At 48.4% G+C, this 22,845-nt stretch overlaps 1 protein-coding gene across 2 annotated transcripts in view; it reads left to right on the top strand.

Annotated features, from left to right (window-relative positions):
• FGF18 (fibroblast growth factor 18) overlaps nucleotides 1–16,028 on the top strand; it is a 64,225-nt gene extending 48,197 nt beyond the window's left edge. For both annotated transcript variants that reach the window (XM_072935315.1, XM_030284049.4), the window contains one exon: nucleotides 14,999–16,028. In XM_072935315.1, the coding sequence (XP_072791416.1) occupies nucleotides 14,999–15,265 (267 nt within the window). In that variant the 3' untranslated portion in view covers nucleotides 15,266–16,028. The remainder of the gene's footprint in view (nucleotides 1–14,998) is intronic.
• The last annotated feature ends 6,817 nt before the right edge of the window (nucleotides 16,029–22,845 follow it).

Here is a 22,845-nt window from a genome sequence, read left to right as displayed (position 1 = left end):
ACCCGAGTGTTACCTTGAGCAGCCTCCTCAAGGCTGTAATGATGTGTTTGAGCCTCGTGTGTCAGCCTCAAACGAGAAGCAGGACAGGGGATGTGGGTTTGCAGGGCAGTTCCTGCTGTCCCGGGGGCTCTGTCACCCCCCAGGCTGTCAGGGGAGCCCTGCAGCCCCACGGGGCTCCCCAGTGCTGCTGCAGGTGTGCACGGGCTCGTCCCTCGTGGGAGAAGTCACCTCAGCGTCCCAGTGCCAGGGCCACCTCCACAGCGCCTTCCTCACCTGAATTTCTTTGGGGGGACATGCAAATATGAATTTCCTCCAGAATTCCTTTTGGCAAGCAGAGCACTGTGCTGTGGTTCGTGCTGGGCAGCAGAAAGCTCCTTCTGCCAGCCAGGAGCCAGGCACTGGCACAGCACAGCCAGGGCTGGAATCGGGACATCGGGGATGCCTCGCCAGTGGAAGTATGTAACAAACTACAGCCTGTTCACCCCTTCAGCCCAGCTTGTGTGCTGAAGTAGTATTTTTGTAATTCACACGGTCCTTTTTTATTGTTGGAAAAGCTGGAAGCTTGGTAACCAGGCAGAGGCCTGTGCAAAACTAAAGTACTGTCAAAAAATAAATGTCAAATAGAATATTCCAGCCTTCAAACCTCTGCTGTGCTCACTTTGCACCACCAGGAATTCAAATCTAGAATCTTTGTGGTCCTGAAAAAGGGAAGGAGCATTTTGGTTTTAGTCAAAACAGTGAATGCCATGCTTCCAAGCAGAAACCAGAAACCAAATGGCCCTGATGAAAACTTATTTACTGTTGTGGTCCCAGGAGTGACATCTGTGGGACACTGCCTTCCCCGGAGGATCCCTCCCTCTTCCACTTGTGCTGCCTTGGGGAGCTGATGCTCTGTGGAGGCTAAGCCCAGGACCCTGTGCCTGACCTGCTTTGGAGCTATCTGTGGAGGCAGGAGGCATCCAGGGCACTGCTAAAATCAGGGAGAAGTGGAAAGCAGCACTCTGGGAGGGCAGGGGAAAAGCAGCCAATTGTCTCTGCTTCCTGCCCTTGTATTATCAATCTGCATGGGACTCCATTGTTTGGTGTTGGACAGGGAAATTATTTTAACTGGTTTTAAACCATGTTGGATGCTTTTGAAGGTTGCATTGGACACAAACCTACCTTAGATTTTTCTGTGCCTTAATTTTCCATCTTTCAAATGTGATCATAGCATTTTCCCCAGAAATGTTGCAAAGATAATGTTGTTAAGGTTTATGAAGTGCTGATACCAGTCATGGAGACCTTAGAAGCACTCAGGTGGGGTAAATTGAGCACAAAATCTTAGAAAAATCCTTTTTCTTCAGCAAGACCTTGCCCCAGTGGGTCAACAGTGGCACAGAGCAGCCTGCAGCTTTTCCTGTTCTGAATGGAGTGTCCAGGAGCATCCTGACAAAGTCAGCATCAGTTTTTCCAAACATAGCATATACTTGTATGGAGTGTGTATTTAAGGCTTATCCCTTGATTTGGCCCACTGGGCACTGAGGCAGGAGTGTTGTTTTGCTTGTCACCTTTCAGGCAGTGTGAATCTTTTTTTTTCTCCCCAATGTGCTTTTTATGGTGTTAAACTGGCAAATGTTTTGTTACAAAGAATAAATAAGTCTGTTGCTGTAAATACTTCTGCCCTCCCACCCCAGCCTGTGACAAGTTCCCAAAGCAGCCAACCTGGGCCGCTGGGAATGTGCTGGGTAGGAAAATGTTCCAGATGTGTTGCCCCCATTAGCAGCTCCTCATGAGCAACAAAAGAAAACAATAGCATGTCTTCTTGATACCAAAGAATGTGTTTTTAATTAGTGTCATGGTTTCAGCTCTCTTTGCGGCAAGAGTTTGAGGGAATGCTGTTTAGCCTGGATGCTCTAAACAGCCAGTAAACCCCAAGGAAAACATGAGATAAAAGTTATGCCTGGGCTTATACAAATATTTAAGTTCAGTGTGGAGGTGGAGGGGAATGAAGCCCACAAAGTGATTGTTCCATGGTTGTCCTGCTATGTTGGTTTGGCCGGAGAGGAGCCATGGGACCAACCCAGGCCTTTCCTCTGTTCCTTTCCTATTGCCTTGCACTGCAGAACCCCCAACCAGAGCAGCACATGCCATCTGGCTTTGTTCTCCTCACCCAGCAGTTTTGGATCCTCCCCACTTGAAAATGTGCTTTGAATTTAGTCCCTTTTGTGTCCCATAATCACCTACAAAGAGTGCCAGGGTCAGGAGCAGGTTGTTGTTCTCAGCTGGAACTGGTGATGAACCCAAGAACTCCAGAGGTAGACAGGGCTTTTCCCTACCTTGGAGCTGGCTGTCTTGTAGGGAAGCAGATTAACCCCCTGGGGATAAGAAGAGCAGCCTTTGTGTCCTTATTTTGATGATTGCACCTCCAGCAGAGTTTCTTAGCAGAGCCCTCTAACGGAGCCTGCTCAGGAGCCCCGAACTTGGTGGGTTTTGCCTCTCTCAGGTGCTGCTGTGTGTGTTCCCAGAGCAGTGACCAAAGGGCTTGGAGCTGTTTTGGGGCAGGTTCCTGACTGTTACAACAGCAGCTGCTGTGGTCACTGGCACTCTGTGATGCTCTGGAAAATGAGACAGGGATGTGTTGTACAGCAATGACTTCTCTGTTACAGGTAAGCAGCACCTGGGAAAAACAATCTGGAGTGTGGTCTTTTGTGGATTCTTGGTGTTGTTTTGAAGAAGGCCCAAGAAACATTTAATTTTATTTCCTTTTACTTCTGCCCATCTGTTTTTTTTGATCATGGGTTTTTTTGTGCTGCATAAAAATTGTAGGTCCTGAGTTTTCTGGTCTTCCTGAGGTTTTCTTTGAACCACTGAACTTTATTATAAAATTACAGAATTTTTTGGGTTGGAAGGGACCTTAAAGCCCATCCCATTCCACCCTGCCATGGGCAGGAGCACCTTCCACTATCCCAGGCTGCTCCAAGCTCCAGTGCCCAACCTGGCCTGCCACACTTCCAAGGATGTTGGGGCAGCCACAGCTTCTCTGGGAGACCTGTGCCAGTGCCCTCAAAGAAAACAGTTTCTTCTTTATATCTTGTATAAATTTATCTTATTTTAGTTAAAGCCATTACTCCCTGTTCTATTGCAACAGGTCCTGCTAAAAGGTTTGTCCTCATCTTTCTTTAACATTTTTAAATACTGAAAGGCTTCAATAAGTTCTTTCTAGAGCCCTCTCTTCTCCAGGCTTTATGGTGGAATCATACTGCAAGGAGAGAGACGAAAATACGAAAATTCAGAACAAGAATGCCAGCTGCTTTTCTTTTTTGTAATTAAAAAAAAAATTATTAAATCTGTTTGTTTATCTCAGTCTTCTTAAAAACACAGGGGGAAGAGGACTCAAAGGTGCAGTTCTTTTTCCAAGGAGAGGCACGATGTGACTTGTCCACTTGTGACAAGTCATCTAGAACACAGCAGCTCTGAATATTGGCAGTAATTCAGTGCTAGAGGCGAAGAGGAGCTGATGGTCTCTTTGGAGGAGCTCTTGAGCTTCTAGCTGGTTCTCCTGGGGAGTCCTTCTGTGGTTTCTCTCTCTACCTCAGCTTCTCTTACCTTGTGCATTGAGATAAGGGCAGGGTGGGGATTTTGTGTTTGCTGAGGCTGGCAGGGTGAGGCACTGAAGTCTCAGAGTGAGGAGCAGCCTGGGCAGAGCAGTGGCTCTCACCTGAGCTGGGCTCCAGCTGCTCTTGCTGAGCCTGTCCTTACAGCACATCCAGCTCCCTAGAACTGCAGGGTGCTGCAGAGATTGCCTTTCCTCTGCTGTCCCAGCTGGCAGGAGAGCATTTGGGTCTGTGTGAAGCCTGAACCATCAGAGGATGGCCAGAGCCTGCCCTTGTTTTGGACACAGCCAGGGTCAGTGGCTGCTGTGAGGGGAGCAGAGCATCTCCTGACCCCAGCACTGTCTCCAGGGAGGTTCCCTGACATCCCCCTGTGGGATGAGGCAGTCTGCCAGTGCTGGTGCTCAGGCTGCTGCAGGTATCTGTGGGAAGGGTACTTCACTCCCACCTTCTTTCAAAGATCTGCAGTGATCTGGATCCACACACTCTCAAAATCATGGGAGTATTGGAGGCATATAGGGGCATTATTTTTGTAAAAGCATTTTAATGAGTTTGATTTTATTCCTCCATTCTCTGAGGTAACTGTGAGCAGAGGGGAGAAGCTGTTTGGTGAAGGGTAGGAAGCTGCAGACAGCTGGGTGGCTCCTGACCCGTGACAGATAATTTGGGTGCCTCCTGGGGATGTGTCCCCTGACACCACATCTGCAGAAGTGGCACCCTCCCTGCACTCCCAACGAGCAGCAATGAGCTTTGGTCCCCAGGCACAGCCCAGCTCCTGAACAAAAGCTGTGCCAGCCAAAGCCTGGCTGTGCCAGGGCCATGTCACTGGTACAGGGGACAGGAGGTGGCATGGCTGTGCTGGCCACCAGTGCCTCTCCCAGCCCTGACCAGCACCACTGTGTTGGTGCCACTCACAGCAGACACCTGCCTCTCAGACACAGCATTTTTACTGGTGTGATAACTGCTTTCCAAGCTAATATATTTCTTAATGTTACCAGAAAGTTGCTAATACCATATGGCAAGGCTCTCTGTATTTTTGCAGGACAACAAACAAATTGTTGCTAGATGCCAGACTGCTCTGGCAGAGCTTTATCACTGATGCTTGCCAGCAGTAGCCTTTAGGGGATAATAATAATTTGGGGTTGTTTACATTACAGCTTTAAAATAGGGGTTTTCTTGAGGCATGAGTGTGTTTAGTTGGGAAAGTTGGCTAAAAAACAAAGACTGAAGGTGCCCACTGTGGCCTGTAAATGTGCTCTTGACCCCTGAAACTCCTCTGGCCCCATGGGAGAAGGAGCTGTGGAGGCTTCAGCAGGAGCCTCCCTTTGTAGGGCAGGAGACTCACTCAGGTGGGAGACAGCAGGGGATCCTCCAAAGCCTTTGTGCTGTACCTGGAGCAGGTTTTCATCAGCTGGCTTTGGCTGAGAGTGAGGTTAAGCTTTCTTGAAAAGTTGTTGTCTTTGAGAAGCTGCTGGTGGAGAACCAGTTCCTCACTGCAGGGCTGGGGCTGAGGTAAGGACAGTCCAGGATGAGCCCCGAGCCCGGACCCCAAGTGCCCCAGTCCTGTGTGACATTTGGGTGCAGGTGCTCCTGGTGCCTGCCGTGCTGCATAGGTGCAGGAGGTGTGTGGGGAGGGCAGGGGCACCCTGGGGGTGCACTTTGGAACTCTGGTGCAGTGCATGAGGTGTTTTCCCTCCTCAGCTTGTGTATTTAAAACCACACCTAACTGCATCTTGGATTTGGGGCAGAACTCTAAGTTTCACTGGAGTTTGATGCTTATCCAGAATTTTTCCAGGAGTTGCACAGTATTTGGGTTGCTTGAAAGGGGCTTGTAAAACCCAACCATTTTGAATGCTGAATTTGCAACATAAACATGAGCAGGATTGCTGGGGTGTCAGGTTTAATAGCATGTGTTTTGTGGATCTCTCTGTGACATGCTCAGCCATAAACCATTCCAACTTGGCATCTCATGTGAAAGTAAAACTTGACATGACTTTTGCTGGATCTCACTCAGATCTTGTTTGGAACTGCAGTCTGGGTCTTCGCTCTCCTGGGAGTTTTTTTAGTTTAAGCCATCTAAATAAACACATGCACTGGACCCTGAAGCCAACCAACTTTGGACATTGCCATACTTTGGACAGGGAGACCTGTTTCAGAACAATCTCAAGTGTCCAAAAATCTGGAATCAGAGCCTGCAGGATTGCAAAGGTCTTAAAAGCAATGAGATGAAAAAACACTTTTATTTTGATTGGGCCATCAGAATCTTCTGCATTTACCTGATCAGGCCTTTTCCTTGCAATCTGTGGAAAAAAAAATGAATTATTTTGCTGAAAATTTAGAAGCTGAGATTTTCATGAAATTAAAAGTGGAATTGGAAACTAAACCACCGTCCTCCATTCTCAGACCCCAAACATCATTGAGAAGATGGAGAGGAGCTGCAGGAAGGGACCTGGGGATCCTGGTCCATGGCCAGCTGGATCTGAGTCAGCAGTGCCCTGGAGCCAGGAGGGACATCCCTGTCCTGGGGCACCAGGGGCAAGGCAGGGATTGTCCCACTCTGCTCTGGGCTGGGGCAGCCTCACCTGCAGTCCTGGGGCAGTTTTGGGCACCAAAATATATGAAAGTCACCTTTTATCTGTATGTGAACATCTGCAGTTAACTTAAGCTTCTCAGCACAGCCATAATTCTTCAACTGTTTGCTCTGAAATAGAGCAAGTGGTCCTTTTATTTAAAAAAAAAAAAAAAAAAATCTTCATGGTATTATTTTTATGATGAGGACTCACAGGTACTCTGCTGGGGATGTGAGCATTTTGTGTCCTGGCTGTGTCAGGTCACCAGAGAGCTGTGTAACACATTTACTGGTTTATTGTGATTCCTCTCTAGGAAATGTTGTGTTTCCTTTGTGTATTTCTAAGAAGCCCCAGTTCTCTCTCAGTCTAAGCTTTGCAAAGTCAAGGTTTACTTACAGACCAAACCTGTAGGCTTGACCTCAATCATTTCCTTATCCCATGGCTGGAAGATGTCTATCCCCTTCCAGGGAAGAAAACCATCTTCTTGAAAGCTGTGTGATAATTTAATTTAATTTAATCCTTGTTGTGTTCAGGAAGCAAGTGTCACCATAAAGCTGCTGACCTCTTGTCCCCTGTGTTTGGTGGTGGCTGCAGCTGTGTGTCCTGTTGGATTATTTCAGTTCCCTAAGGTTTAATATTAATTAAAATTACTGATGGGGATCCCTGAGCCCTGGTTGTGCCTTGTCTAGTCTGGGTGGAGAGGGTGTGCTGCTGAATGCATCTTGTGCTGACAGTTATCAAGTTGGATTTAATTGCTTTCCTCAGAGCATCTCATCTCCTAAGTGCAATTTTTTATTGGTCTTGAGCATCTCTTAAGCTGAGGGTGATGTTTCTTCTAAGCACTACTTAGCAAACACCGCGATGTATTTAACTGCAGGAAGAATGAAGCAGTTCTGGTCTCTCTCAATGGGTGCACTGGAGATCACATTCAGGGGCTCCTGCTCCTCAAGGACTGTTTCTCCTTGGCTTGCAGTTTGGTTTTGGAGAGGAGGTGAGAAAACAGAGGCTATTGTTGCAGTGGAGAATAAAACCTGTGCTCTAACAGTAGCAAAATAGAGTCTGTTTGATATGGCAGTTACAGAACTCTATTTAAGGGCCAAGAAAAGTAGATCCTGCTTAAATGCATTTTTGTTCTTGAGATTGTCTTTCCTTGTCTTTTGGGTACCCAAAGATACAAAGTTTTCCCGAGGGAGGACAAGTCTCAAGCCTTGCATTTGTTGCATAGGGTTGGAAGTTGGTCACTCAGGCTGGAACAAATCTGGATGTTAATGTTTTATGGATGGTACTTGATGATGGATTTCTCTCTTTTCTTAGTAATATTACTTGACATTAAGAGAACTAATGCCATCCTCCATACAAGCAATGACCTTTCCAGTTCTAAATTCCACCCATTTAAGCTTGCCCCAGGAAAAGTGGTGTCACTACTGGAATCTTGCCTGGATGAGATTGCATTTGTTTGAAATGATAACTTACAGTAAGTGTGCATGTTTGTTTAATGTGAATAAATCTGGGACAAATACAAAACTTGATATGAGGTCAGCAACTGTTCTAGTCTTGTTATCCTGCTCCACTTATCATCTACACCTGATATTTTAAACACATTTTTAAGAACACATTTCCTGTAATGGCACAAGACTCTGTATCACAGAACCACTGAGGTTGGAAAATCCCTCCCAGACCATTAAGTCCAAGCTGTGCACGATGCCCTTCTTGTCCCCAGCCCAGAGCACTCAGTGCCACCTCCAGCCCTTCCTGGGACACCTCCTGGTTGGGGACTCCATCTCCATGGGCAGCCCCTTCCCATGTTGAACAAATTCCCCCTGATGTCTAGCCTGAATCTTCCCCAAGCCTGAGTCTCTGTCCTCTGGTCCTGTCACTTGTTCCCAGGGAGAAGAGTGACCCCCACCTTGCTACAATTATAAATTGAATTGAAGCCTACATCAAATACACTGCTGCTCTTAGATGGCTTTTATAGAAAGTTCAGGACTGGCCTGTGGAGGCTGGAAATGAGTGCTGGAAAAGAGCTCCCAGCAAAGCCCAGCAGAGCCCTTCAGCAGCAGGCTGTGCTTTGCACAGAGGGGTAAAAGCACCTTCCATCCCTTACCACGTGCAGCCCCTCCCATCTTCCATGGAACTGGACCTGGTGCGTGCAGATAACAGAAGATGCCACAGATCTGCTCAGATATCACATCTGAAACCTGCCTGGGGATTCAGACCTCCTGAAGAGCAGCAGCATCCTGCTCCAGGGAACGTGCAGTTTTGACTTAAGGAAGTTCATTTAAAAAGCAGTTGATATTTCTTCTCATTAAGTACATGCAGCTCTCTGAGAGGCAGTCAGGAATGTCTGTCAAGCAAATGTGCATCTTTCCAGGTAAAGCCACCTGGTCTGCCCTAATTGGGGCTGTGGCCACCCTGCTGCAGTGTTGGCAGGAGCCGTGGCAGTGATGGAAGGAGCAGGTGAGGAGACCTGTCCTGGTGTAACCCCAGCCTTGCCTGGTCCAGCCTACAGAGACTCCTTTCATCTGTGTCCTGTTTATCCTGTGACAGAGCTCTCACAGGGCAATGTGAGGATTGCTGAACTTAGTTAGAAAGGGGGAATTTTGGAATGGAAGGTAGAAAGAAAGAAAGATTTTAAACTGTTCTCTTCCTTCCTTGGTTCCTGCAGCTTGTGCCTGGCACAGACAGGCGCAGGGCTCTGCCAAGCCTGGATGTCCTGACCCACACATGCAGGACCGTGCCCTTTTTTGCCTGTTTTCATGAGGGATGTGGTGTTCCCAGCATGTGGGGGCAGCTGGGGGCAAATCTGTGCAGGGCTGCTTTGGAACGGGGCCTCTGGAGGCAGATGTGCCCTCCATGGAGCATCTCCTCTGGGACACTTCCAGGGTTGGGGGCTCCATGTCCATGGGCAGCCCTTTCCCATGTTTAACAAATTCCCCCTGATGTCCAGCCTGAACTGAGACCACGAGAAAGTGTGGTTTTGTGTTACTTCCCTGCCTCATGAATGCACTTAGATGTCCTGTATACATAATTAACTCTCCACTGTGCTGGCAGACACTTTTATTGAACTGCCCATCATGACTCCTAAGTATTTTCCTCGGAGGATTGTGCAGGTTCAGAGGGCAGAGAGCTGGAGGAAATGCACATGAGGCTGAGTGACTCTTGGCAGTTATGGATGCAGCTTCCCTGATTTACAGCCTGCTCTAGGATCAGGAATGTGCATTTGGGTCAAGAGGTGTCTCTGTGGTCAGGATGCCTTGTCATAAATCCAAGATGCTGAGCATCAGGATGCTGCTGATGGATCTGTTCCGATAATGCCCATAAAGTGCAGGGGATGGCTGAGCACTCAGGCTCAGTGCTGTGAGTGAGCAGGGTCTGCCACCCCACAACTGTGGGCTCTGGCAGGGCGTGCTCACCTCCCCAGCGTGTTTTCTGACCAAGGGGGAGAGGGGCAGTGGTAAAAGCTGTGACATTAACACAGCTCCTGTATTGCCTCCTTCCACCTGGGACTGTCCAAGCCGTGTGGAACGAGTCTGTAGGAGGCTCTGAGCATTGGCCCTCTGGCAGAGAAGGAACTTCTGAAAGCCTCACGTCTCTGGGCACTGCTGGGGGACAGCTCCACGGCTGCCAGGGGTTATCAGTGGCATTTAGGGCACAGCCCTGGGTCCTCAGCTGGGCATCCTTCAGGAGCAGCTCACGGGGACTGCAGAGCCGTGCTGCTCCTACAAACCCTAGCCTTTCCTGCTGTCACTGCTGTGAAATTTAGGAGACGTAGGGTGAGATTTCTTCTGTGTAATGCAATGGGTGAATCTAACAGGGTCAGTGTCCAAGGGGATTTCAGCAGCCCTTGAAATGATTGCTGAGATCAGTGGGTGTGCCTCACACCTGGGGGTGGCATGAAAACCAGCATGGTGGGGTGCCGGGGCTTGGGAGCCCCCTCTGTCTGTCTCTGGAGGGGGAGAGAAGGATGGGTGCAGGAAGGGTCCATTTCCAGCAGTTTTCCTAGTAAAAACCTGGGTGCATGCACCTCTTGGAAACCTTTTGCTTGAGTGGTAGCTTTTCCTGCTGCAGGATTTTTGGGAGGTGGGGGCTTGCTTCCCTCGCAGAGGGAGATGCTCTCCATTGTACGGAGGGCTGGTGTCACCACAGTTTGACTTTGAGCCTGGGGGCTGAGCTGGCAGAAAGGTGATGATTAAACCAGAGACTCAGCCCTCTCTCACTTGGGGTGCTGACACTCGCTGTGCCCTGTGCCAAGCTGGTATACCTGGGTTGTCACAGACATGTTTGGTGGTGTTTGGGGTTTTTTGTTATTTGCAGCACATCACCAGTCGCTCACCCAGAGGGCTCCTAATTGCAGCAGCGCTTGAGGAAGGGAAGTGTTTTAACCTAAGCTTAGCTAACAAAAGCTTAATTTGTGTCCCGATCCTGGAGGCTTCTCTCCCCGCTCCTCGGTGTTACCCGAGCTGCTGGCGTGAGCTCATTGTTCTGTGAGAGCCGAGGGAAGTTTGGATTTCCCGGTGCCTACTGCGCCAGATTCGTGAGGCGTAAATGAGAAAACCTGCCCTAGCCTCTGTGTGCCACAAAGGGCTGCTCAGGTGGCTGCTGCACCTGCTGATGCTTTGGCTCGGGCTGGTGGCACAGAGCGGCCGCGAATTCCTCCTGAGCTGCAAGCTGTTCGTGGCAGGAATGCCTCGCTCCGAGGAGAGCTCCTGCTAGGACAACAAAGAGCTCTTTGATCCTTTCCATTTGGAGAACTTAAAACGAGAAAGCCAAACTACAGTAAGACCAAGTTGGGTCATAAAAAGGAGAGCAGGAGCACCAAAGCACTCCGGAGTGTAATTGTAGAAGCAGCAAATGCTTTGGCACTTAATTCTGCGTTAGTGTCAGTTCAACATGTTTCACGTTTAAGACTGGAGAGCCGCTCACCAAATGCTCTGCACAAACAATCTGGGGCTGCTCCTCGGTGATCCCCGTGTGCTCGGCTCGGCCCCTGGGCTCTGCTGCGCTCTGCTGCGCGGGTGCAGCTGGCTCACGCTGCAGAAACTCTCCTGGAACCCCTTACTGCAGGGTGAGCCTGGGCTGCTGCTGCCCTAACCCTGCTCTGTAAAACCTCTGGCACCACTCAGGTCTCTGCCTGGTGTGGGCACTGACCCGCTGCCAGCGAGGCTGCTCCCAGCCCTTGTCCAGGAGATGCTCTGCTGGAGCCCTTGGTGCTGCCCAGGCTGGGCTTTCACCTCGCTCTGCACAGACCTGGGCCACGCCCCAGAGCGTTCCTTGCAAGGTGGCATTTAGATCAGGCATTTTAAAAGTCATTTATCAGAAATTATGCTAACAGATAGCACATCTTCCCTAAGTCCTTGGGCTGTGTTTAAACAAAAACATGCTCTGAATGATTTCTTTGCAAAGAACTGACCTGCCAGGTGGCACGGCCTTGTTGCATGGCCACGCAGCAGCCCCTGGGCCAACGCCAACAATTTGGTCTCTGACTTGCAGAGAGCCTTTGCAGGAGCAGGGCTGTGCCTCTGCTGTGTCCTGCTCTGAGCAGGGAGCGTGGCTCGAGTTGCTGCCAGTGGGATGGTGAAGCCAAAAGGCAGGAGCAGCCAGTGGGGCACACAAGGGGCGCAGGAAGCCCTTAGTCCTGCTGTGGAGGGGACAGGGATGTGGGGCTGCGTGTGGGACTTCTCTGTCCTGTGGCCAGGCCATTACACTGGGCCAGACAGCCCCTGTGAACTCTGAGGCTTTCAAGAATTTCTTTATTGTCAAGAATCAGTTGAAAACACAAAGCTCCGTGTTTTGGAGGCGAGTGCTCTGCAGGGTGCATCCCTGCCAGCACAGTGTGCATGAGATGTGCTTGGCAGCAGCTCCCAGCTGGCATTGGTGACGGAGGGGGCAGCCCTGGGTCGGTTGCACCAGGAACTCCTGGGGAAGGGTGACCCCGTGGCTGGAGCATTGGCCAAAGCTGTGTCCCTTTTCTCTTTCCCCCACCTCTCTTTGGAGGAGCGAGGGGATGGTTGACAGACCCAAGGAATGATTTGCTATGGCTTAAATAGGGAACTGATTATATTTTAAATGTTGGGCACCTGATGCTTAAAAATTACTGAAAACCCCCACAAATTGATTTTTTCCCCTAATATATTGCTGTGGGTACAGCTCTTCATGGTGTAGGTAACTTGTGTGAATGATTTATCCTGTTGGGGACCATAAAAGAAACTGTAAAATTATCTTGTCAGTATTTGAAAATAATTAGTGTGTCTGTGACGTGTCTTAGCATATACAGGAATGCTCTGTTTGGGGAAGTGAGGTCCTTATCCTGATTTATCTCTAGGTACTTGTAAATGCTGCTGTAATTTCATGTTATCAAACCATTTAGCTCTTCCTCTTCCAGAACGAAGTTATTTTATCTCATGCACCTTGTTTACTTCAAATTAGCCCTGAGGTTGGCCTGAAGTTGCACCTTGTTATTCCTCCACCTCCTGTCTCCGTCTTAGGCTCTGTCGGCAAATTTGAAGGTATAAGTAAATACTTTTTTGTTATTAATAGAATAAATTCCCCCCTCCTACACACATTTTCTTTTCACTCCAGTCCTCATTTTCCGTGAAAAACGGACATTGTAGTACAAGCAGAACCCTCCCAAATTGCATGAAAACCCCTTAATTCTCCTAGCAACAAGGTCAGGGCTCAAATCTCGTCCCTTCCCACAAGCATGAAGGGAACAACCCTTCCAATTACCTGCAGTATGGATCCGGTCAGTTCACAGGCACCTGGGCTTGGGTGGATTTGAATCCCAGCCATGGTATTGTTTAAAAATTCTCCACTCACTGGGGAAGGGTTTGTAGTGGGCTGGGCCCTGAGAAACCTGGAGCTGGTTTTATGGCTTCCCATTGAAATCTGGTGGAACCCTGTGGTGTTGACTGATTTCCCCCTTTGCCACTCATGTGGCTTTGATCAAACCCAGGACTTGGAAAATGACACCCCCAGGAACTGGAACCACTGAGCCTTGCCCAGTTCTGCTGTTCATTAAAGCATTTGTGAGCTTCCAGTTGTGGATGGTAAAATGAGGACCTTTGTGCCTATTCTGGATGGAGACTGCTGATCCTAGGGCAGAGCCCCTGTGCAGACCCCAGATTAGCAGAACTGTTGGAAAAGTTGCCAGAATTCACCCTCTTAATCAGATCTTCCCTGGTGCTGAAAGCCTTGAGGCAGCAGGGTGCAGTGCTGGCTTCAGGGCACACATCACCTTCAGTCACACGGGTGGAACCAAAGCTCTGCTAAAGGCATGGAGTCCTGGAGGCTGCCAGGGACCAGCCATCCTGGCTTTCCTCTGTTGCTGCCTCCAGCCTGGGGCACGGTGCTTGATGATTCCCCTGTCGTGGGTGTTTGGGGCTTAGGGGTGCAGGGAAGCCTGTGCAGCATGGCCCAGAGGGGTTCCCTCCTGTTCCTGTGATCGCCTGCCCGTCCCACAAACTGCAGCAAACTCCACAGGGCTTGTGCAGCACGTTTCAGAATGGCTCCCCTGGCAGGGCAGGCTGAGCTGTCCTTGGGGAAGGGATGGTGACCATGCAGGGTTTGTCTCCTTTTCCCAGTCTCATGCCTGGAGGAGCCCCTGAGCAGAGCTGGGGCTGGTGGCTGAGCAGCTCACGCTGCTGCAGCTTCCCTGTCCCTCCCCAGATATGATGGGTGAAGACTGAGAGGATCTGACAGTGTTTAGTTTGGGTGGGCAGGGTTTAATAGTAGTATATGTAGGCCTGCAGCTCCAAAAAACTCACTTGGTATCAGTGGGAAGCTGAATTGGGCTACAATGGACTTTGACTTTGCTGAGCTTTAAATTAAGTCTTGTGCAATGCTTTATATCTACTTATCCTGTATCTACTCCTGAATATCTTCTGATGCTTAAATCAAAGTGCAGGTGTACATGACATGTGACATTCTAGGTACAGCAGCAGTAACTCAGCAGTTAAAGGGCAAAATGTTTTCTGGCAAATGTTATGGGTGAGAATAATTTCCTTTGTGCTCAAGGACTTGAAGATGCAGTTGTGTGATGCTGTCACTCTCTCCAGTGCTGCGTGTGCTGTGTGAGAGTCCTGGATGCAGAGATCTTGTTTTGCCATGTTCAAAGCCCAGTTCTGGGTCTGGAGGATCTCCAGGCTGAGCTGAGCCCAGTTTGGCTTCAGGGCTCTCCAGGGTCCCAGGGACCAGAGTGGTGCCAGGGACCCCAGTGGCTCCAGCACCCCTGGAGCACCACGTGTGGTCCATCTGCCAGGGGATGACCTGGGATCAGATGGGGGAGAGTTTCCAAATTGCTGTGGAGGCTTAGACTGAAGCTTGTAATAATTTTAGTGGGATTTGGGTAGTTGTGGGTGAAAGCCCATAAGGTATTTCAGAAAACATCAGGAGTGAGGAGTAGAGGGGGAAACACTCTTGTTTGGGCTATGTGAGTTTCTGGGGTTTGGTTTTTTTCTGACTAAGTATGATGTTTCCCTGGCACGAATTCAATTCATCCTCTCTCCCTAAGGGAAAAAAGCAAAGCTGGATGTCTTGCTTTGCTTGCAGTTGAAGGCACTGGACTGGATAAACTTAACTGTTGTCTTTGAAAAATTTTTCTCCCCTTGGATAAGAGCATTTAAAAAAAAAGAAATTATGACCTCACGCTTTCATGCTTTAAAAAAAAAAAAAAAAAATCTATTTTAGCCGATGCTTGTTATGGCTCTTATTAACAATGTTTGAACCAAAAAAGAGGTCCAGATGTGATGATTTTATTTATGCCAAATTGGGTTTTGGTCACTGAGCTTGCATTTGAATTATTTATTTTTTCTTTCCTTTTTTTTTTTTATCCTTTTTCAGCCTGATGGCACCAGTAAGGAGTGTGTCTTCATTGAAAAAGTCCTAGAAAATAACTACACAGCACTGATGTCCGCAAAATATTCAGGCTGGTACGTTGGATTCACCAAAAAAGGGAGGCCACGGAAAGGGCCCAAGACCCGGGAAAACCAGCAAGATGTACACTTTATGAAGAGATACCCAAAGGGGCAAATGGAGATACAGAAACCTTTCAAGTACACAACAGTCACCAAGAGGACTAAGAGAATACGACCCACCAACCCCAGCTAAAAACGGACAAAAATAGTGTCACAATAAGAAACCACAAAAAGAAAAAAAAAAAAACTGCACCAGAGGAATATTTTTACATTAAAAATAAGGAAGAAGCTCTATTTTTGTACATTGTGTTTAAAAAAAATAAAAATAAAAAAAATTAATAAAAGACTAGATGGCAAATGCTGGGGAAAGCTGTTCGGGATTTATTGTGACTTGAAAAATGAAATTAACTGCTCTATTTAAATTGACTTCTTATTGTTGATGACACACAGGTGCTTCTTTTGCTTTTTTTGGAAAGGACAACATCTCAAGAATATCCCCAGAGGGAAAAAAAAAAAAAAAAAAGGATTATTAAAAATAAATAAATAAAACCAAAGAAAACCGAAGTTCTTTCCCAAAGTTCCTGAGACCCTGCCCCGCCAAGTGCCGGTTGGCAGTAATTATTTATTGCCTGCTCCCCGCCGGCCAGGACAGGCGGGGGGAGCTGCAGGGACCAGACCCGTGGAGCTCCGGCGCACCGATCCTCTGGAACCTCCTGACGACATAGGGACTCACAGCTCCGTGATCCTGCATCCCGCTCACTTCTGGAGAATGCTGCTAACTACATTCAAGTGACTACAAGATGACCTAGTACACCAATGATAAGGGAATATTTTAAAACCAGCTATATTATATATATTATATATATATAAGCTATTTATTTCACCTCTCTGTATATTGCAGTTCCATGAACCAAGTATTACTGCCTCAACAATTAAAAAAAATTATTTAAAACATATGTACATATTTTTGCTGTTCACACTTCTTTCCCCTCCCTGAGTAGTGGTTTTTTAATGCATATTTATCATTTAAGCAAGGCCAGCAGAAAATGTTCAGGGCAGTTTCCCCACTGTAAACCTAATTGTTGATTCTGTAGTTCCTCCTGTTCCTTAATACCATCTTTTTCTTCCTCTCTGGTTGTTGCCACAAGGAAGAGTCTCCGTGGGGTGATGGTTGGCTGAGTGTAGGGGAATCCATGCCAGCGTTGTTCAACAGCAGCACATTTGATACCTTGCAGTCCACGGAATATTTCCTAAAGCTGTAGCCAGGCAGAAAGTAAACTGGAAAATTAGTACCTGACTGTATTAACATGGACTCACGTGTGGCTTGTGTTTCCTCCATTAGAGCTTTTAGAGGGGCTCTTGCTTTCAGCTGTTTAATTCAAAATTGTGCCTTTTAAAACTTGCCCTCAGCCAGACAAATCCCTCTCCCTTGTCCTGCATGGTTCACCCAGCTCATCCAGGAACTTGTTTCCCTGGTCAGTCCAGCCAGCTTTCCTTCCAGGAATCTTGCACAGGATATGGGTGATGTCAAATGTCCCACAAACAGAAAGTGGGGAAAAGAAGCAAGATGAAGTACCAGATTTTAGCTGGAATGGCAATGGAGCCCAAGTAAAGTTTTAAGGAGAAGCTCACTTGGCTTTTCCTTCTCTCTGTCTGCAGACATGGCTACACTCTCTGGTTACAGCCAGGGCTGGAAATGCTCAAAACCACTAAGAAAGATTTTCTTGTTAATCAGGAGAAAGACTCTCCCCAGAACAAGCTTTCCCAAGATAACTTTGAGAGCTGCAGCCAAATCCTGCAGATCAAAGCTGGGAGATAGTGCAGATAAGCATGCAAGCTTGAGGATGCTTATCTGAATCAATCTCCAAACCTTGCAAGCCTGGAGAAAAACGAGCAGTGCTAAGCAGGGTCACTCCACGCTGCTCCAGGAGGAGCTGGGCAGCTGTGCAGGTGATGCCTCACGTAGCTAAGCACTGGAGGTCACTCAACAGCCTCAGTCCCAGGGGATTCCTGGGAGCTGCTCTCCGGGGCACCTGGAGACAAGCACAGGAGCAGGACCCAAGGGTGGAATTGGTTGGTGGGGGCTGGAAGGCTTTGCCAGCTTTGTCTTCAAATTGATTAATGTGGGAAGGATTTGGGGAAAGTTCAGAGGAGTGCTGGGGTGGAGGACTGGGAGCAACTGGAGATTTGCTGTGTTAGTACCTCCAAGAGGAGACACCCAGTTGATTTCCAGAGTGAGAAACGCTTTATTGGTGCCTTTCTTCTCCTTGAAATATTGCCATGGCCCTGATGGTTTCACTGTTGGAACAACAGAGTTTTTTTGCCACTGGAGAAATTCAAAGGGGTGGGGGCATTAAAGGCTGGAGCAGTGTGGGCAGAAGGGATCTCCTCTTCCAGACAGGCTGGGAGCAACCAGGGAGGATCTGCTCCATGTCCCACAATGGGAGATTGGCACATGGCAGTGATGGGCCATACAACTAGTATGCAACTGGGTCCTCTGTGTCTCGTGTCATCGGTTTCAGGAGTATTTCCTGGACAGTAGTGGTACAGGTTCCTCAGGCTGGGGAAAGGCAGTGTGGTGAGGAGATTGATGCTCATCTCGATTAGGTGATGCTAGAGGGAGTCGTTGGCTGATGGTGCCCATTAAGTGTTTGTATTTCAACATCTGCTTTCAGGCTTTATTAACAGCAAAAGCAGGGGCAAAGGTGAGAAGAATTCACAACTTATCCCCTTCAGAGGGCCATCAAGTTGGACAAAAGGGTGCTCTGGGTAGGAGACATTCAAAGACTGAACAGAAATAGGGGAAATCCATCCTGTGCTCAGTGAGGGACATCCCTGTGTGTGGGCACATGGTACTCCTGCCTGGGCTGTGCTCAGGGTCGAGCCAGGAGCTGGTTAGAGGTGGTTGTCAGCAGCCCTGCTGGACAGGTCCCTCTCTGACATCCAGAGCAGAGAAGTAGCTTGTCTATGGTGTTTAACCTCATTTTGTCCTTTCAGAAAATCTTCAGTCACCCTGAGATTTCCCATGGAGACCTTGCATTTGGTTTACTTTATAACTGAAGATTGTTAATGAGGATTTAATTGCTATTCTGGGATTCTCCTCAAGAGCAACTGTCTGTGTTTGAAAAGACAGGTGTCTGTTAAGGAAGGCAGAGCCTCCCCTGAAATGGAAAATGTAAACTCCCCTCCCTCTGAATTGTTATAATTTTGAAATTAAGGGGCTCTCAGGCAAAGGTATGGGAGCAGGAATAACAGTTCTTTATTAGGGAAGAAATTAAAATAAAATAAACAATGCACTAATACAAAACAACATTGGCAGAGTCAGAATATGACCTGACACCCTGTGGGTCAGGGTGATTGTAGCAGTCCAATTGAAATGGTGGCTGCAGCCCTCCTGCAGTGACACTGTGGTTCTGTTGAAGCAGTGAGCCTGTAGAAGGGTGTACTCTTCCTCTGAAGATCCCGTGGAGAAGACAGCTGCTGCTCTGGGAATCCAATGGAAAAGACTGACTGGGGTCTTCCATATAGCAGATTACATCCAGTTATGAATGCTTGGCTCCTCCCCCTGGGCGGAGCTTCTCCCAATGGGATGATGGAATTTTTATCAGTCATGCAGTGACACTCAATGGCCCATTAACCAAACGATATCTCCGGAGGGAGGATGGGTTGTGGAAGAGATAAAGAAAACTGCCCAATTAACAGAAGATAACTGCCCCATCAGATAGAAATAACTGCCCCATTTCCAGCCCAAGACATCGAGGGATTTAACACTCTGTGATGGCATTAATATATGTGGCGCTCTGACCTGGCACACTTTAACCAGCACTCTGCTTCATTTGCATTAATAAAAGCGTACTGGAGAAACTGCCTCAGAAACACTGCTGGATTAGTCACACTGCTTTGATAGGCAAGACCAGAGAGAGGCACGGGCTCATAACACCCAACTGGCTTTGTCAGGTGCAGAACCAACTGAGCCCAAGAGGGAAACTCTGTGGGTCCAAGGAAGTTTTTTCAGCATGTTGCACAAGCCAGAGCTGGTTGTTGAGACCTTCTGGGTGGTAGATCTCTGGTGCTGTCCCTGTGAGGGTGAAGGGCCAGTGGTCACAGCTCAGCTAGGCTCAGTGTCTGTTCCAGGCAGGGCAAACCCTTTACCCCACAACCCACCATGGTAGTGTTGTGCCCTGCCTGCAACTTACCACTGGCCAAGAGGATGAAGAGTGTCCTGGTCCCTGTGCAAGGTGCCTTCCAGCCCCCTGCCAAGCTGTCCTGGTCTTCCTACCCCCTGCCACAGAGCTGCCAGTGGGTGGCTGAGTTCACATCCTGGCAGCTGGAGCCCCGAAGCTGGTGTGGTCTTTCCTGCTTAGCAGCTGAGTTGTTCTGTTCTGTGTCTGCCTTGTTGATGCAAATGCAAGTGCCATGGTAGGCTCTGACCTGGAGTGCCCAACAGAGTCTGATCTTCCCCTCTTGGCCAGCAGCTGGCTTTTGGCAACAATCCCTTGAGAGCACAGGCATGGGAAATCCGTATTTGTTTCCTTGTGCCATCCTTGCAGTCTCTAGCTCAGGATCACTCCCCTGGTGCTAGGTCACACAGACAGTTTGGATGAACTTTTCACAGACGTGGAAGCAGTGCAGTAGCCTCTTTCAGGAGCATGTTTGCAGATTTAGTCCTTCCCTTCTGTACCTGCCCAGGTGTAGCCTACCTGTGATAGGAACTGATCCCTTCAGCTGCATCTCTTACACATCAGCATGTGTGATATCTGTGCAGTTGTAATTATAACAGCTTTTGGGAGCATGGCTGATCCATCCTCCAATAAATGTCATGAGGTGGGACGTGGGGAGAAGGAAGCAGTCAGGTCAAAAATAATGAAGTTTTGGGAAGGGGTGCTGCCCTAGTAGTTAAGTGACAAGAAGACCCAATTTCTGTGTCCCTGGCTTTTGGGGTTAAGGCCGTAGTCCAAACAGGCCAGATGCCCTCATGCCTGTGAGCCCTGTGTGTCTGTGGGTGGATGTTGGAGCGGGTCAGAGCTTGGAGAGGACCCTAAAAACAGTGTGAGGCCTGAGCTCAGGCCAGCCCTGCCTGCTGCACTGCCTTGGTCTGTGCAGCAGCTTATTTACCTGCTCATGGAAACATGGCAAGGTGGAAGTTAGGTCTGGCTTAGGCAAACAATCAGCCTAGACCAGCTCTTGGAGCAAGGCTTGACAGGACATAGGAATGGTGATCTGCACCATGTGCCTGGTGGTTGATTCTCTGCTCAATTTGGTGTCTCTGTACTTTCACAAAAGCAGTGGAACCAGAGTTCAGCCATGATTTTAGACTCCAGCTGGAGAAGATGCTGTTTATATTGTTTAGGAGAGTTTGTCCACCAAGGAAGATCTGACTGAGCAATTGGAGTCAGCTCTAGTGGGACAGGTTGGGTAACAGAAAATACGGGTTACTCTGGCTCCCACAGCACGCTGTGTTACCATGCCTTCCTTTGAGAAATAAGGTTGGAATAGGTGAAAATGTGTGTGTATAGTGGTAGTTGGACTTTTATAGGCCAATGGATTACTCTAGAACACAAGTATCTGTGGATAGACAGGAGGTCTGTGTGTGTGGGTCTGTACATTCCCCTGAGCCCTGCTCAGTCATGCTCATCCAACAGAGGGAAAAGGGTCAGAGCAGGGATGTCCCCGGGGAAAACAGCTTTTCTCTGCTGTCCGCTCTCAAGGTATTAAACACCATAGGTTGTGTCTGCTGTGAGGCAGAGCAGGTATATTCCTATGCAGAATTTCCTGGTGCTGTGCCAAAGGGTGGAAGTTTATACTTAAGATTCACAACAGCTGTTTAAAGTGCCTATGTCTCGTGCCAGCCATACCACCTGAATGGCCAAGGGATATATATAAAACTTCAATTATTTTTTGAATGTTTGTTGTTATTCATTTGGAGACGGATGAGAGGAGATTCCTCACAAATGATGTAACCTATGTAGTCTGTTATTTCCAACAGTGTGAGCTGAAAAATTAGGGAGGAAAAACCAGGTCAAACTGAAACTTTTCTTTTTTTTCTTTCAAGTGAGACAAAGTTCTTAGTGGAGTGATTTGGGTTTACCAGAGACATTTAATTTACTCTTATTAAGGATTTATTTAATTTCTTTAAATACATGTGATTTCATAGGGGAAGAAAAGAGAAATAGAAGTTTCGAAGGTAAAAAGCAATTATGCGATGAGTAAAATAGTCTCCCCTGCCTATTTGTCAGTTGAAACTGATTTGAGCCCCCCACTGAACCTTTAATCCTTTGGCAGCTTTCTGTTGCTTTAGCAAATGCTGCCTCTCCACTCACTGAGGCCCTGGATGGAACCTTTTCTGGAGCCCACAGAGGGGTGCAGAGCCCAGACCTTCTCCCTGTCCCACTTATTCCTGTTGCCCTCCTTCTGCCCACCCCCTTTTATAAGAGGCTGAATGCTGGGTGATGGGAGCAAAGTTCAGAACACTGGTTTCTTTCTCCTGTAGCATTTTAAGTGCCTGTGTTAAGGTGTCAACACAAGGAGATCTACACTGTGAGCATCCTCCAGAGTCCCCATCCCTCAGCAAGGTCTGGCACATACTGGGGGCTCCATGGCCATCAAGACCTGTGAATTTAGTGGTTACTGACACAGACAAGCCAAGCTGTGAGCTCTGGCTGGTAGTGACCGGTCCCTGACTGTTTGTTGTGGGTGGGACTCGTTTCTACTCAGAAAATTACGGAAAGTTTAGTCCAACCAGTGCAGCGTGAAGGTGGCTGACACCTGCCTGGGCAAGGGCTGATTCCCAGCCTTGGAGCAGACTAAAGGGTAACTGTCTGCACATCCCAGTGGCTGCCAGGCTGGAGGACCTATGGCTGAGCCACAGGAAGCATAACTGAGTTATGCTGGGCTTGGAAAACAACCGGTTGAGTTTCCCAAGCCACATCAAACCCATCTAAAGAGAGATGAATTGGTCTGCTCAGGCCTAAAGCATAGAAAACACTGCCTTTGTTTTGAAAAAAACAACCGCAGCGGCCAGGAATAACAGAAGACATAACCACACCAAAGCCTCTGATGGGAGTTTCCTCCTGGGGTAAGCAGTGCAGGCATCCTGAGGTTCATGGTATGTTTTGAGGGATGTCCTGGATGCAGGACACTGTGGCCCAGATGGGGGAAGCACTGCAGGTGATGCTGATGTTCCCCTTCCCAGCTGAGGGCTTCTTCCTCCCTTGGAATGTGTTTTCAGTGGCTTGTACAATCCCAGTCTTGGAAGGGCCAGGTTTTTTTCTGCCAAAGAGGAAATTCTGAACCTGCTTTTGTCCCGAGTGAATGCAATGAGCTATGGCAATCATGGGAGAAATCTGTAATTGAGAAATTTCACCTCAAAACTTTGCAGCTTGGGGATTCAGAGACATGTACCCATTTTGGGGTACACCCCTATGATTACCCAGGAGAGAGGTGCCACCAGAAACTCTGGCATGTGTGGAGCATCAAGGGTGCAGGGAAAGGCTGTCCCAGTATGTTGTGAGGCTGTGCAGAGTCAGTAGCCCCTGTGGTGGCCGGTTTGGAGCTGGATGGGAGCAGAGCCCACTTGTGGCCAGCTGAGAGGTGACTGTGGCCAGCTGGGAGGTGACCGTGGTACAGGCCTGGAGCTGCTGCTGGCCAGAGGGATTTGTGTGTGAGGATGGAGGGAGCAGCCAGGAACCAGAGGGAAGGCAATGGTGTGCGAGGGATGGGCCATGGCCCAGCCAGCAGGGCCTGAGTTCCAGGAAGGTAGCATGTTACTTTGAT

The sequence above is a fragment of the Taeniopygia guttata genome, chromosome 13 (assembly GCF_048771995.1).
Source record: "Taeniopygia guttata chromosome 13, bTaeGut7.mat, whole genome shotgun sequence".
Classification (NCBI taxonomy): Eukaryota; Metazoa; Chordata; class Aves; order Passeriformes; family Estrildidae; genus Taeniopygia; species Taeniopygia guttata.
The sequence above is the reverse complement of the archived record's forward strand: the minus strand, read 5'-3'. Positions and strand labels throughout refer to the sequence as shown.